Raw genomic sequence first — 16,778 nt, forward strand, 5'->3', positions numbered from 1 at the left:
TGTGTCGAGCACAGAAAAAACACTGAAGTGCTGCAGGATATGGAGGGGAGGAGTAGTCTCAAAAATTAATTTATTCAGTGCCTTCTCCCGGTGGAAGCCGTCCATATCTCAAGAGTACTCCAGTGACCCCTAGTGGATGAAAAAGAAACGGGCAGACTTGAACAAACGTCCTGCACCTCTGGAACGTGGAGGCTATTACATTTAGCTGCATGTGTCCAAGGAGGATGGGCAATGTGCACGTTACCTGGAACCTGAGGATGATGGTCCAGATGAGCCCAAGCGTCAGCCGGTGGTTTCCATCTACAATATCATGAGACCCCATGTTCTCCAGATGGACCCTCTGTTCCTTCAGGAACTGCAGAGCTTTGTCGACATTCTCCAGACAATGGATACGCATTCTTCCCTTGGTGGGCTTAGGCTACAGAAAGAACGTAAAGTAGATATAAAATACTTTTGTTGTAAGTAACAATACAGTTGCAATGAAAAAAATAAAAGGGTCATAACAGGCAAATTAATAGTACATAAGTACTTGTAACAAAGCAAGCCTATTAGCCTACTTAGAAACTTTCCAGTTAGGAGTGGATTTTGAGGAGTAATTATCGCCCAGACTAATTAGAGGTTAAACACCCCCCCCCCCCCCCCCCCCCATTCCTATTTTCCTTAATACAACCAGTCATGGCACAACACTGCATCATGAGTTTGTTGCAATGAATGGTCCCAAAATATATCAAACTCCAAGGGGGGAAACAAACTTTTTACAAGTCCTCGGATTGGAAGGACTATGTAGATTATAGGGACTGCTTTTTAATATTCCATCTTTAACCACTGGTGCCTTATCACAGGACTTATAACATGTGTCCCTCTACGGCAAGCTAAGATAACATGGGGCGTTACAGCTCTGTCAAAATCTAGTGTGACCTGCCAGGTCGAAGTGGTATACTGGGACATGTAGTCCTACACAAGCTGAAGACACAAGTTCCCCAATACTACTGGAAGGAAACCGGTGGCCAGAGCGTCTGTGCAGACAATCAAAGCCCCTATTGTATCGCAACTGCTTTCAATAGAAATCAGTGCTGCGAGCACTTGATGTCATATGCTCACAGTAGAAGGGGCCATGAGGTCAGCGCTCAGGATACTGGCTGGGAACGCTGGCTAGAGGGCTACACTCAGCAGGGTGCGTTTTTGGTTCCATGCAATTGCATGCCATGATTAATGACAACAATGACTATATGAGAACAATCCAGTTCCCGCTGGAAGAAATCACAGCTCAGTGCAGCTGTCCTTATAAAACGACAACACGTATGCAGTTGCCCAAGGAGAAGAACTTCCATAGCGATGCACGTCGTGCAGATTATAAGCAGTGGGCAAAATGCATTACACCAAAGAAATTCCCACTTCATTGTAGCGATCACGGATACTGCAAACCCTCATAAGAGGAAAGCCACTCAGCAAAACTAGTAAAACATCAATGTAATAGTGATAATAAAAACCACAAGCAAAAATAAAAAAAAGACAAAACGTCTACATCACTAGTCTAGATAGACTATGGCAATGATTTAGGTGGCAGAGTGAGAAAAAACACAAACATTAAGCAGAGCAGGGAACGGTGAGCTACTGGTACATTTAAAGTACCATAATGCTCTCGTACACAAAAGGTCTAATAAAAAAAATAAGATTTTACTTACCGATAAATCTATTTCTCGTAGTCCGTAGTGGATGCTGGGGACTCCGTCAGGACCATGGGGAATAGCGGCTCCGCAGGAGACAGGGCACAAAAGTAAAAGCTTTAGGATCAGGTGGTGTGCACTGGCTCCTCCCCCTATGACCCTCCTCCAAGCCTCAGTTAGGATACTGTGCCCGGACGAGCGTACACAATAAGGAAGGATTTTGAATCCCGGGTAAGACTCATACCAGCCACACCAATCACACTGTACAACCTGTGATCTGAACCCAGTTAACAGCATGATAACAGCGGAGCCTCTGAAAAGATGGCTCACAACAATAATAACCCGATTTTTGTACCAATAACTATGTACAAGTATTGCAGACAATCCGCACTTGGGATGGGCGCCCAGCATCCACTACGGACTACGAGAAATAGATTTATCGGTAAGTAAAATCTTATTTTCTCTAACGTCCTAGTGGATGCTGGGGACTCCGTCAGGACCATGGGGATTATACCAAAGCTCCCAAACGGGCGGGAGAGTGCGGATGACTCTGCAGCACCGAATGAGAGAACTCCAGGTCCTCTTTAGCCAGGGTATCAAATTTGTAGAATTTTACAAACGTGTTCTCCCCCCGACCACGTAGCTGCTCGGCAGAGTTGTAATGCCGAGACCCCTCGGGCAGCCGCCCAGGATGAGCCCACCTTCCTTGTGGAATGGGCATTTACATATTTTGGCTGTGGCAGGCCTGCCACAGAATGTGCAAGCTGAAGTGTACTACACATCCAACTAGCAATCGTCTGCTTAGAAGCAAGAGCACCCAGTTTGTTGGGTGCATACAGGATAACAGCAAGTCAGGTTTCCCGACTCCAGCCGTCCTGGAAACCGATATTTTCAGGGCCCTGACAACATCTAGCAACTTGGAGTCCTCCAAGTCCCTAGTAGCCGCAGGTACCACAATAAGCTGGTTCAGGTGAAACGCTGACACCACCTTAGGGAGAAACTGGGGACGAGTCCGCAGCTCTGCCCTGTCCGAATGGACAATCAGATATGGGCTTTTGTGAAACAAAGCCGCCAATTCTGACACTCGCCTGGCCGAGGCCAGGGCCAACATCATGGTCACTTTCCATGTGAGATATTTCAAATCCACAGATTTGAGCGGTTTAAACCAATGTGAGTTGAGGAATCCCAGAACTACGTTGAGATCCCACAGTGCCATTGGAGGCACAAAAGGGGGTTGTATATGCAGTACTCCCTTGACAAACTTCTGGACTTCAGGAACTGAAACCAATTCTTTCTGGAAGAAAATCGACAGGGCCGAAATTTGAACCTTAATGGACCCCAATCTGAGGCCCATAGACACTCCTGTTTGCAGGAAATGCAGGAATCGACAGAGTTGAAATTTCTTCGTGGAGCCTTCCTGGCCTCACACCACGCAACATATTTTCGCCACATGTGGTGATAATGTTGTGCGGTCACCTCCTTTCTGGCTTTGACCAGGGTAGGAATGACCTCTTCCGGAATGCCTTTTTCCCTTAGGATCCGGCGTTCAACCGCCATGCCGTCAAACGCAGCCGCGGTAAGTCTTGGAACAGACATGGTACGTGCTGAAGCAAGTCCCTTCTTAGCGGCAGAGGTCATGAGTCCTCTGTGAGTATCTCTTGAAGTTCCGGGTGCCACTTCCTTCTTGGCCAATCCGGAGCCACGAGTATAGTTCTTACTCCTCTACGTCTTATAATTCTCAGTACCTTGGTTATGAGAAGCAGAGGAGGGAACACATACACCGACTGGTACACCCACGGTGTTACCAGAACGTCCACAGATATTGCTTGAGGGTCTCTTGACCTGGCGCAATACCTGTCCAGTTTTTTGTTCAGGCGGGACGCCATCATGTCCACCTTTGGTCTTTCCCAACGGTTCACAATCATGTGGAATACTTCCCGATGAAGTCCCCACTCTCCCGGGTGGAGGTCGTGCCTGCTGAGGAAGTCTGCTTCCCAGTTGTCCACTCCCGGAATGAACACTGCTGACAGTGCTATCACATGATTTTTCGCCCAGCGAAGAATCCTTGCAGTTTCTGCCATTGCCCTCCTGCTTCTTGTGCCGCCCTGTCTGTTTACGTGGGCGACTGCCGTGATGTTGTCCCATTGGATCAATACCGGCTGACCTTGAAGCAGAGGTCTTGCTAAGCTTAGAACATTGTAAATTGCCCTTAGCTCCAGTATATTTATGTGGAGAGAAGTCTCCAGACTTGATCACACTCCCTGGAAATTTTTTCCCTGTGTGACTGCTCCCCAGCCTCTCAGGCTGGCATCCGTGGTCACCAGGACCCAGTCCTGAATGCCGAATCTGCGGCTCTTTAGTAGATGAGCACTCTGCAGCCACCGCAGAAGAAACACCCTTGTCCTTGGAGACAGGGTTATCCGCTGATGCATCTGAAGATGCGATCCGGACCATTTTTCCAGCAGATCCCACTGAAAAGTTCTTGCGTGAAATCTACCGAATGGAATCGCTTCGTAAGAAGCCACCATTTTTCCCAGGACCCTTGTGCAATGATGCACTGACACTTTTCCTGGTTTTAGGAGGTTCCTGACTAGCTCGGATAACTCCCTGGCTTTCTTCTCCGGGAGAAACACCTTTTTCTGGACTGTGTCCAGAATCATCCCTAGGAACAGCAGACGTGTCGTCGGAAACAGCTGCGGTTTTGGAATATTTAGAATCCACCCGTGCTGTCGTAGAACTACTTGAGATAGTGCTACTCCGACCTCCAACTGTTCTCTGGACCTTGCCCCTATCAGGAGATCGTCCATTTTCTTTGAAGAAGAATCATCATTTCGGCCATTACCTTGGTAAGGACCCGGGGTGCCGTGGACAATCCAACCAGCAGCGTCTGAACGGATAGTGACAGTTCTGTACCACGAACCTGAGGTACCCTTGGTGAGAAGGGCAAATTGGGACATGGAGGTAAGCATCCCTGATGTCCCGGGACACCATATAGTCCCCTTCTTCCTGGTTCGCTATCACTGCTCTGAGTGACTCCATCTTGATTTGAACCTTTGTAAGTGTTCAAATATTTCAGATTTAGAATAGGTCTCACCGAGCCTTCTGGTTTCAGTACCACAATATAGTGTGGAATAATACCCCTTTCCTTGTTGTAGGAGGGGTACTTTGATTATCACCTGCTGGGAATACAGCTTGTGAATTGTTTCCAATACTGCCTCCCTGTCGGAGGGAGACGTTGGTAAAGCAGACTTCAGGAACCTGCGAGGGGAAACGTCTCGACTTTCCAATCTGTACCCCTGGGATACTACTTGTAGGATCCAGGGGTCCTGTACGGCCCCAGCGTCATGCTGAGAACTTGGCAGAAGCGGTGGAAGGCTTCTGTTCCTGGGAATGGGCTGCCTGCTGCAGTCTTCTTCCCTTTCCTCTATCCCTGGGCAGATATGCTTATGGGGACGAAAGGACTGAGGCTGAAAAGACGGTGTCTTTTTCTGCATAGATGTGACTTAGGGTAAAAACGGTGGATTTTCCAGCAGTTGCCGTGGCCACCAGGTCCGATGGACCGACCCCCAAATAACTCCTCCCCTTTATACGGCAATACATCTTTGTGCCGTTTGGAATCTGCATCACCTGACCACTGTCGTGTCCATAAACATCTTTTGGCAGATATGGACATCGCACTTACTCTTGATGCCAGAGTGCAAATATCCCTCTGTGCATCTCGCATATATAGAAATGCATTCTTTAAATGCTCTATAGTAAATAAAATACTGTCCCTGTCAAGGGTATCAATATTTTCAGTCAGGGAATCCGACCAAGCCACCCCCGCGCTGCACATCCAGGCTGAGGCGATTGCTGGTCGCAGTATAACACCAGTATGTGTGTATATACTTTTTAGGATATTTTCCAGCCTCCTATCAGCTGGCTCCTTGAGGGCGGCCGTATCTGGAGACGGTACCGCCACTTGTTTTGATAAGCGTGTGAGCGCCTTATCCACCCTAAGGGGTGTTTCCCAACGCGCCCTAACTTCTGGCGGGAAAGGGTATACCGCCAATAATTTTCTATCGGGGGAACCCCGCGCCTCATCACACACTTCATTTAATTTATCTGATTCAGGAAAAACTATAGGTAGTTTTTCCACACCCCACATAATACCCTTTTTTGTGGTACTTGTAGTATCAGAAATATGTAACACCTCCTTCATTGCCCTTAACAAGTAACGTGTGGCCCTAAAGGAAAATACGTTTGTTTCTTCACCGTCGACACTGGAGTCAGTGTCCGTGTCTGTGTCGACCGACTGAGGTAAAATGGGCATTATAACGTCCCTGACGGTGTTTTAGACGCCTGGACAGATACTAATATGTTTGCCGGCCGTCTCATGTCGTCAAACGACTTGCAGCGTGTTGACATTATCACGTAATTCCTCAAATAAGCCATCTATTCCGGTGTCGACTCCCTAGAGAGTGACATCACCATTACAGGCAATTTGCTCCGCCTCCCAACATCGTCCTCATACATGTCGACACACACGTACCGACACACAGCACACACACAGGGAATGCTCTGATAGAGGACAGGACCTACTAGCCCTTTGGGGAGACAGAGGGAGAGTTTGCCAGCACACACCAAAAACGCTATAATTATACAGGGACAACCTTTATATAAGTGCTTTTCCCTTATAGCATTTTAATATATGTAGTCATATCGCCAAATCAGTGCCCCCCCTCTCTGTTTTAACCCTGTTTCTGTAGTGCAGTGCAGGGGAGAGCCTGGGAGCCTTCCCACCAGCATTTCTGTGAGGGAAAATGGCGCTGTGTGCTGAGGAGAATAGGCCCGCCCCCTTTTCGGCGGGCTTCTTCTCCCGTTTTTCTGAGACCTGGCAGGGGTTAAATACATCCATATAGCCCCCAGGGGCTATATGTGATGTATTTTTAGCCAGAATAAGGTACTATCATTGCTGCCCAGGGCGCCCCCCCCAGCACCCTGCACCCTCAGTGACCGCTGTTATGAAGTGTGCTGACAACAATGGCGCACAGCTGCAGTGCTGTGCGCTACCTTATGAAGACTGAAAAGTCTTCTGCCGCCGGTTTCTGGACCTCTTCACTTTTCGGCATCTGCAAGGGGGTCGGCGGCGCGGCTCCGGGACGAACCCCAGGGTGAGACCTGTGTTCCGACTCCCTCTGGAGCTAATGGTGTCCAGTAGCCTAAGAAGCCAATCCATCCTGCACGCAGGTGAGTTCACTTCTCTCCCCTAAGTCCCTCGATGCAGTGAGCCTGTTGCCAGCAGGACTCACTGAAAATAAAAAACCTAACAAAACTTTTACTCTAAGCAGCTCTTTAGGAGAGCCACCTAGATTGCACCCTTCTCGGCCGGGCACAAAAATCTAACTGAGGCTTGGAGGAGGGTCATAGGGGGAGGAGCCAGTGCACACCACCTGATCCTAAAGCTTTTACTTTTGTGCCCTGTCTCCTGCGGAGCCGCTATTCCCCATGGTCCTGACGGAGTCCCCAGCATCCACTAGGACGTTAGAGAAATAGGTTTATGCAACACTAACGCAAACCCTCAGTCAAAATGATTCCAATCCTATGGATGCTTCCATAAACTACAGTAGTACTGCACTCAGACAGGTAACTTGTACAAAGCAGGAAGCGGTTTGTATGCTTTGAGGCTGATCCTATATCTTTAGGCTATAGAGCACAAGTAAAAGGGAATTTAAAGGTTTATAATTAAGAATTCAACCAAACACACAGCTTGCACTTTTGCACATACAAATTGTACATTTTTACATCCATTTTTCAAGTAATGCATTTTATTAAACCAGAAACGCTTAGGGGGCAGATGTATAAACTAAAGGGGCCCAGACATCAGCAATCAATTGGAGCTATCTGATGTTTTGCAAACGACTGTCAATAAATCTGTAATGTAGGGGGTACACAGATCGCAGATTTTGCCAGCAAATCGATTGGGATTGTTAAATCAGGTGTTTCCAAATGTTTACTTTCTCAGGTCAATTAGGACTGTAGACTGCTAGTGTATGAGTAACAATCAGCAGATCAGTTCCAGCAAACTGACGAGTCTTTCAAAATTGGCAGATTTGTATAACTGAAAATGATCTGCAAGTCACTGAAATATATCAGTCATGTATGGGCAAGTGAGACTGATTGGGGGAACAATATATCTGGGAAATAATCACAGGATCTGTGAAACAATAAATTGTGATTGTTGATATATGGGCGTGGTACCCAACCCTGGTCCTCGAGAGTTCCCGTTTTCCAGCTCACCTAGCAGGTGCACAGGTGTAGTCATTACTAACTGTCACATTTTAAAAGATCCACAGTTGGACCTAATTACTTCCCTGTGATGAGACCTGGAAAATGTGAACTGTTGGTAGCTCTCGAGGACCAGGGTTGGCTACCCCGCTAGGAGGTAAAGTACCAGTCAACCAGCTCCCGTCATTTTAGAAAACACAGCCTGTAGCATGGCAGTTAGGAGCTGAATGGCTGGTACTTTATCTCTCTCTCCAAGGCTTGCTACATCTCCCCTCTGGGTCTATTATATACCACCAATATAAAGCTTACTTTTCTGCACACAAAGAGCTGATCAGTAAACTTTTTTACTCTGCGTTGTGGACACTTTCTGTGGCTGTATAAATCAGATCACTCTGGCACTCTCCTGGATAGTTTACATGTATATATGATCTGTTCTAGTACCTGCACGATGTAGATTATGAGCATTTTACAAAAAGAAACACTAGAATTCAGGAACCAAGATATAAGCCCTGGAGGCAGAGCGCATCGCAACCGGTTTAAAATAATCAGAGATTTCTCCCTCACTTGTCCAAGTTTAATGCCTGGCGAATCATTGGCCTACCCTCCCGGAAGATGCAGGAGACTTCCGAATTTTTAGGGTAGTCCCCTGCAGCCCAGGAAGGGTATATGTGGCTCTCCCGCATCCTACCCAATTCCTAGTGCAGCAGGCAGGACGAGAATAAAAGCATTAAAAAAAGCAGTGCTGGTCTAAAGGGCGGGGCTAAAAAAACACAAATATCATTTAGCCCCACCCTACCAGTGGGCATTTCCCAGCTTGGGGGCGGGGCCTGATGTGGCAGTCCAGCCCCGCCCCCTGAAGAGACTTGCTGCATCTCCTTTCTGGGAAAAGCCCGGAGCGGAGAAAATAAGAATTTACTTACCGATAATTCTATTTCTCATAGTCCGTAGTGGATGCTGGGGACTCCGTAAGGACCATGGGGAATAGCGGCTCCGCAGGAGACTGGGCACATCTAAAGAAAGCTTTAGGACTATCTGGTGTGCACTGGCTCCTCCCACTATGACCCTCCTCCAAGCCTCAGTTAGGATACTGTGCCCGGACGAGCGTACACAATAAGGAAGGATTTTGAATCCCGGGTAAGACTCATACCAGCCACACCAATCACACCGTACAACTTGTGATCTGAACCCAGTTAACAGCATGATAACAGAGGAGCCTCTGAAAAGATGGCTCACAACAATAATAACCCGATTTTTGTAACAATAACTATGTACAAGTATTGCAGACAATCCGCACTTGGGATGGGCGCCCAGCATCCACTACGGACTATGAGAAATAGAATTATCGGTAAGTAAATTCTTATTTTCTCTAACGTCCTAAGTGGATGCTGGGGACTCCGTAAGGACCATGGGGATTATACCAAAGCTCCCAAACGGGCGGGAGAGTGCGGATGACTCTGCAGCACCAAATGAGAGAACTCCAGGTCCTCCTCAGCCAGGATATCAATTTTGTAGAATTTTACAAACGTATTTGCTCCTGACCAAGTAGCTGCTCGGCAAAGTTGTAAAGCCGAGACCCCTCGGGCAGCCGCCCAAGATGAGCCCACCTTCCTTGTGGAGTGGGCATTTACAGATTTTTGGCTGTGGCAGTCCTGCCACAGACTGTGCAAGCTGAATTGTACTACAAATCCAACGAGCAATAGTCTGCTTAGAAGCAGGAGCACCCAGCTTGTTGGGTGCATACAGGATAAACAGCGAGTCAGATTTCCTGACTCCAGCCGTCCTGGAAACATATATTTTCAGGGCACTGACAACGTCTAGCAACTTGGAGGCCTCCAAGTCCCTAGTAGCCGCAGGCACCACAAATAGGTTGGTTCAGGTGAAACGCTGAAAACACCTTGGGGAGAAACTGAGGACGAGTCCTCAATTCCGCCCTGTCCGAATGGAAAATCAGATAAGGGCTTTTTCAGGATAAAGCCGCCAATTCTGACACGCGCCTGGCCCAGGCCAGGGCTAACAGCATGACCACTTTTTCTGTGAGCTATTTTAACTCCACAGATTTAAGTGGTTCAAACCAATGTGACTTTTGGAACCCAAAACTACATTGAGATCCCAAAGTGCCACTGGAGGCACAAAAGGAGTCTGTATATGCAGTACCCCTTTAACAAACGTCTGAACTTCAGGGACTGAAGCTAGTTCTTTTTTGGAAGAAAATCGACAGAGCCGAAATTTGAACCTTAATGGACCCCAATTTCAGGCCCATAGATACTCCTGTTTGCAGGAAATGTAGGAATCGACCCAGTTGAATTTCCTCCGTCGAGCCTTACTGGCCTCGCACCACGCAACATATTTTCGCCAAATGCGGTGATAATGTTTTGCGGTTACATCCTTCCCGGCCTTGATCAGGATAGGGATGACTTCATCCGGAATGCCTTTTTCCTTCAGGATCCGGCGTTCAACCGCCATGCCGTCAACGCAGCCGCGGCAAGTCTTGGAACAGACAAGGTCCCCGCTGAAGCAGGTCCCTTCTTAGAGGTAGAGGCCACGGATCCTCCGTGAGCATCTCTTGAAGTTCCGGTTACCAAGTCCTTCTTGGCCAATCCGGAGCCACTAATATAGTGCTTACTCCTCTCCATCTTATCAATCTCAGTACCTTGGGTATGAGAGGCAGAGGAGGGAACCCATACACTGATTGGTACACCCACGGTGTTACCAGAGCATCTACAGCTATTGCCTGAGGGTCCCTTGACCTGGCGCAATACCTGTCGAGTTTTTCCCAACGGTTTATAATCATGTGGAAGACTTCTAGGTGAAGTCCCTACTCTCCCGGGTTGAGGTCGAGCTGAGGAAATCTGCTTCCCAGTTGTCCACTCCCGGAATGAAAACTGCTGACAGTGCTATCACATGGTTTTTCGCCCAGCGAAGAATCCTTGCAGCTTCTGCCATTGCCCTCCTGCTTCTTGTGGCACCCTGTCTGTTTACGTGGGTGACTGCCGTAATGTTGTCCGACTGGATCAACACCGGCTGACCTTGAAGCAGAGGTCTTGCTAAGCTTAGAGCATTGTAAATGGCCCTTAGCTTCAGGATATTTATGTGAAGTGATGTCTCCAGGCTTGACCATAAGCCCTGGATATTCCTTCCCTGTGTGACTGCTCCCCAGCCTCGCAGGCTGGCATCCGTGGTCACCAGGACCCAGTCCTGAATGCCGAATCTGCGGCCCTCTAGAAGATGAGCACTCTGCAACCACCACAGGAGGGATACCCTTGTCCCTGGTGACAGGGTTATCCGCTGATGCATCTGAAGATGCGACCCGGACCATTTGTCCAGTAGGTTCCACTGGAAAGTCTTGCGTGGAATCTGCCGAATGGGATTGCTTCGTAGGAAGCCACCATTTTTACCCAGAACCCTTGTGCATTGATGCACTGAGACTTGGTTTGGTTTTAGGAGGTTCCTGACTAGCTCGGATAACTCCCTGGCTTTTTCCTCCGGGAGAAACACCTTCTTTCTGGACTGTGTCCAGGATCATCCCTAGGAACAGAAGACAAGTCGTCGGAACCAGCTGCGAATCTGGAATATTGAGAATCCAATCGTGCTGCCGCAACACTACCTGAGATAGTGCTACACCGATCTCCAACTGTTCCCTGGATCTTACCCTTATCAGGGAATCGTCCAAGTAAAGGATAACTAAAATTCCCTTCCTTCGAAGGAATATCATCATTTCGGTCATTACTTCAGTAAAGACCCGGGGTGCCGTGGACCCTCCCTACGGCAGCGTCTGAACTGATAGTGACAGTTCTGTACCATAACCTGAGATACCCTTGGTGAGAAGGGTAAATTTTGACATGAAGGTAAGCATCCTTGATGTCCCGAGACATCATGTAGTCCCCTTCTTCCAGGTTTGCAATCACTGCTCTGAGTGACTCAATTTTGAATTTGAACCTCTGTATGTAAGTGTTCAAAGATTTTAGATTTTAAAATCGGTCTCACCGAGCCGTCTGGCTTCGGTACCACAATAGTGTGGAATAATACCCCGTTCCCTGTTGCAGGAGGGGTACCTTAATTATCACCTGCTGGGAATACAGCTTGTGAATGGCTTCCAAAACTGCCTCCCTGTCAGCGGGAGACGTCGGTAAAACAGACTTTTGGAAACGGCGAGGGGAATACGTCTCGAATTCCAATTTGTACCCCTGAAATATTACCTGAAGGATCCAGGGGTCTACTTGCGAGTGAGCCCACTGCGCACTGAAATTCACTGAGAACGGGCCCCCACCGTGCAAGTTCAGGCCTGAACTTGTAAAGCCCTAGCGTCATACTGAGGGCTTGGCAGAGGCGGAAAAGGGTTTCTGTTCCTGGGAACTGGCTGATCTCTGCAGCCATTTTCCTCTCCCTCTGTCACGAGCAGAAAAGAGGAACCCTTTTGTCCGCTTGCCAACCAGGACTGCGCCTGATAATACGGCGTCTTATTTTGAGAGGCGACCTAGGGTACATCCCCTTTTTTAAGGCAATACTTCCAAATGCCGTTTGGAATCCCTGACCACTTTACTGGTAGAATACAACGCACTTATACTTGATGCCAGTCGGCAAATATTCCGCTGTGCATCATGCATATATAGAAATGCATCTTTTAATTGCTCTATAGGCAATAATATACTGTCCTTATCTAGGATATCAATATTTCCAGTCAGGGAATCCGACCACGCCAACCCAGCACTGCACATCCAGGCTGAGGCGATTGCTGGTCGCAGTATAACACTAGTATGTGTGTAAATACATTTTAGGATACCCTCCTGCTTTTTATCAGCAGGATCCTTAAGGGCGGCCATCTCAAGAGAGGGTAGAGCCCTTGTTCTTACAAGCGTGTGAGCGCCTTATCCCCTGTAGGGGGTGTTTCCCAACGCACCCTAACCTCTGGCGGGAAAAGGTATACTGCCAATAACTTTTTAGAATTATCAATTGTTATCGGGGGGAAACCCACGCATCATCACACACCTCATTTTATTTTTCAGATTCAGGAAAACTACAGGAAGTTTTTCCTCACCAAACATAATACCCCTTTTTTTGGTGGTATTCATATTATCAGAAAAGTGTAAACATTTTCCATTGCATCAATCATGCAATGAGTGGCCCTATTGGAAATCACGGTTGTCTCTTCACCGTCGACACAGGAGTCAGTATCCGTGTCGGCGTCTGTATCTGAGGTAACGGGCGCTTTAGAGCCCACTGTATGAGACGTCTGGACATGCACAAGCTGAGTAGCCGGCTGTCTCATGTCAACCACTGTCTTTTATACAAAGCTGACACTGTCACGCAATTTCAACAGTACATCCACTCAGGTGTCGACCCCCTAGGGGGTGACAACACTATTACAGACACTCTACTCCGTCTCCACATCATTTTTCTCCTCATACATGTCGACACAAACGTACCGACACACAGCACACACACAGGGAATGCTCTGATAGAGGACAGGACCCACTAGCCCTTTGGGGAGACAGAGGGAGAGTTTGCCAGCACACACCAGAGCGCTATATATATACAGGGATAACCTTATATAAGTGTTTTTCCCTTTATAGCTGCTGTATTGTTTATACTGCGCCTAATTTGTGCCCCCCTCTCTTTTTTAACCCCTTTCTGTAGTGTAGTGACTGCAGGGGAGAGCCAGGGAGCTTCCCTCCAACTGAGCTGTGAGGGAAAATGGCGCCAGTGTGCTGAGGAGATAGGCTCCGCCCCTTTCTCGGCGTCCTTATCATCCGTTTTTCTGTATGTTTTGGCAGGGGTTAAATGCATCCATATAGCCCAGGAGTTATATGTGATGCATTTATTTTAGCCATATAAGGTTTTTATCGATTTATTGCGTCTCAGGGCGCTGCCCCCCCAGCGCCCTGCACCCTCAGTGACCGGAGTGTGAAGTGTGCTGAGAGCAATGGCGCACAGCTGCGGTGCTGTGCGCTACCTTATCTGATGACAGGATCGTCTTCTGCCGCCGATTTCACCGGACCTCTTCGCTCTTCTGGCTCTGTAAGGGGGCCGGCGGCGCGGCTCCGGGACCCATCCAGGCTGAACCTGTGATCGTCCCTCTGGAGCTAATGTCCAGTAGCCTAAGAAACCCGATCCACTCTGCACGCAGGTGAGTCCGTTTCTTCTCCCCTTAGTCCCACGATGCAGTGAGCCTGTTGCCAGCAGGTCTCACTGAAAATAATAAACCTAAACTAAAACTTTCACAAAGAGCTCAGGAGAGCCCCTAGTGTGCACCCTTCTCGTCGGGCACAGAAATCTAACTGAGGCTTGGAGGAGGGTCATAGGGGGAGGAGCCAGTGCACACCAGGTGATCCTAAAGCTTTCTTTAGATGTGCCCAGACTCCTGCGGAGCCGCTATTCCCCATGGTCCTTACGGAGTTCCCAGCATCCACTAGGACGTCAGAGAAATAAAAGGTAGGAATGGATGGTCAGAACTCTCAGCAATGCAGATTTCTCACCAACTATCCAGACAATGCTGATTCCATCACTACTGCACGGAGAATTAAACCAAAGAAAGTGGGGGCAACTCAGGAGTCTGTGGGGCAAAAGAGCTCAGTATTGGAGTGTGTTAAATTGGCGAGAAAAAGTACCAGCCAATCAGCCTCCAACTGCCATGTTACATACTGTGGGGTCTATTTACTAAACCTTGGAGAGAGATAAAATAACAATCAGCACCTAACTGCCATGTTACAGGCTGTGTTTGAAATAATGACGGGAGCCGATTGGGTGTTACTTTATTTCCATCCACTTTATCTCTCTCTATGGCTTAGTAAAATAGACCCCTAAGTTTGAAAAATGACAGGAGCTGGTTGGTTGGTAGTTTCTCTCTCTCCACTTTATCCCTCTCCAGGCTTAGTACATATTTCTCGGAGTCTAAGGGGGGTATCCAATTAGCAGCGATAATTTACAGCGGCTAATTGGTTTGCCGGGGACTATCCAATTAGTCCCGATGCGGCACGCTCCTCCACCCGTTGCCATAACTTATCCGCGATAAGTGCCCAAAAATAAATAGGTCCGGTGTTTTTCGCGGGACCTAATTGGATAGGGCGATATAAAAAAAAAATTGCGGGTAATTAGAGAGAGAGAGTCTAAAGGCCCATATAGACGGGAGAGATTTGTACTGAACGAACCGCTCAGCACAGCGCGATGTGTGCTGAGCGATGCGGGGGAGGACGGGGGAGCCGCTCATTACACCCAGCGGGTGAAATGAGCGACGTGCTAGATTGGCCTGCATGCAGGCTCAATCTAGCAGCGGCGATAGCGATGTGCGGGGCCGCGCATCGCTATCGCTGAGGGGGCTACACACTAGTGATCTGTGATTAAAATCTAAGCAATCTAGTCAGATTGCTTAGATTTTAAGCATGGATCTCTCCGTGAGTACCCCCCTTAAGAGTTAGTTATGTAAAACCATTAAATTTGGCGCCACACCCAAATAGGTCTCCGCTTTCACACAGGTGGTACAATCAAAAGCACTAAAATACAGATTACCTTCACTTTGAAGATAAATACTTAAATACTGAGCTCTGTGCAAACACCCAGAAGCCTGAGCATACAACAGGAACACAATGTGTTAATACACTGCTTAACAAATATGTCTCAAGATGATGAATAATGTATGTAATATGCTGGCTACATGTGACAACACCCTCTGATAACAGCGCAATCTGTTACTCTGGTACAAATGCTTCATGTCACACAGCGACCAGCAATACCCTTCATAACCTGATAGGAGGAGTTACACTGGCTTGCAGGGGGGACTGTACTGCTCGATGTCACATTAATGGATGGTGCCTGAGAGCAGATTTGTAGTAACTGAGGGTTCTCTGCAAAAAACAATTATTTGTCTCTAGTAGTCTCAGTAGCGAGACATACCAGGGACATAATAATAGTTTCTTCATATACAATGAACAATAGCCCTTTCATTCAGAGGCCTGCTTACAATGCAAGTTTAGAAGGTTTGCAGATCAAGGTAACCAAATCTTTAAAGTCCAGTATTCAATGTTAAATTCAAAATAATAACCTGTGTTATCAAAATAAACAGCTACTATTAGGGGGGAATTAAAGTGTTTTTAGGCGTCCAATGGACCTATTCAATTGTTGCACCGATCGAGTGTGAGCGTAATGGGTGCCCAGTACTTCTGCTCGTACCCTCCTGTGGTGGCAAGCAGGAATCGGTGAAATCCGTCTTTTGAGTGCACAAATGACATATTCCTTGTGTAAATGTGGGTTAAGCTGCTTTACGGATCTAAACCCTGGGAATTTGGGCACAACATATTGCCATTGCCTTTAGATGGGTGATTGGGCGTGCAAAAACAACCGAATCCCCCCCCCCCCCCCCCCGGTATTTATTCATCAGAACTCGTAATCACTTGCTATATATTATGTCTGGGTTATGTAACGTACAGCCTGGCGTCTACAGAAGTGTTTGTTACAATATAGTATTTTCCATTCTAATTTTTGCCATCCCCACCCCCCGAGTTTGAGCTTAGTATATATTGCCCAAATGAAATACTGCAGTAATTTGGGAATCTCAGCTTCCTTTATTAATAATGGAGTCTGCAGCTCTCTAAATGTTGTTGTACTACAAGTCCTGCCATAGCCTATGGTACTTTATCCTGTGCCCGTTTCAACAGTTACTGCGGCATTAATGTGGGCAACTTATAGATTCCCAGGAGTACTGTACGGACACTGCTCATGGTACAGAGACTGGTAGGTCACCTCGGTAGCCAGATTTATCCAGGCTCAGAACTAGGAGTAAAGAAAGCAGTGCAATTAGGGAACTAGTCTCTACTTTCAGACTGTGTTCAGCTTCCGGCAACAGAACACAGA

General features: G+C 47.6%; 1 protein-coding gene across 3 annotated transcripts in view; it reads right to left on the reverse strand.

The window, feature by feature from the left end:
• The window catches only part of SPTBN1 (spectrin beta, non-erythrocytic 1), a 289,366-nt gene that overhangs the window by 79,321 nt on the left and 193,267 nt on the right, over nucleotides 1-16,778 (reverse strand). For all 3 annotated transcript variants that reach the window (XM_063918643.1, XM_063918644.1, XM_063918645.1), the window contains one exon: nucleotides 245-418. In XM_063918643.1, the coding sequence (XP_063774713.1) occupies nucleotides 245-418 (174 nt within the window). The remainder of the gene's footprint in view (nucleotides 1-244; nucleotides 419-16,778) is intronic.

This window comes from Pseudophryne corroboree, chromosome 4 (assembly GCF_028390025.1).
Source record: "Pseudophryne corroboree isolate aPseCor3 chromosome 4, aPseCor3.hap2, whole genome shotgun sequence".
NCBI classification, from domain to species: domain Eukaryota; kingdom Metazoa; phylum Chordata; class Amphibia; order Anura; family Myobatrachidae; genus Pseudophryne; species Pseudophryne corroboree.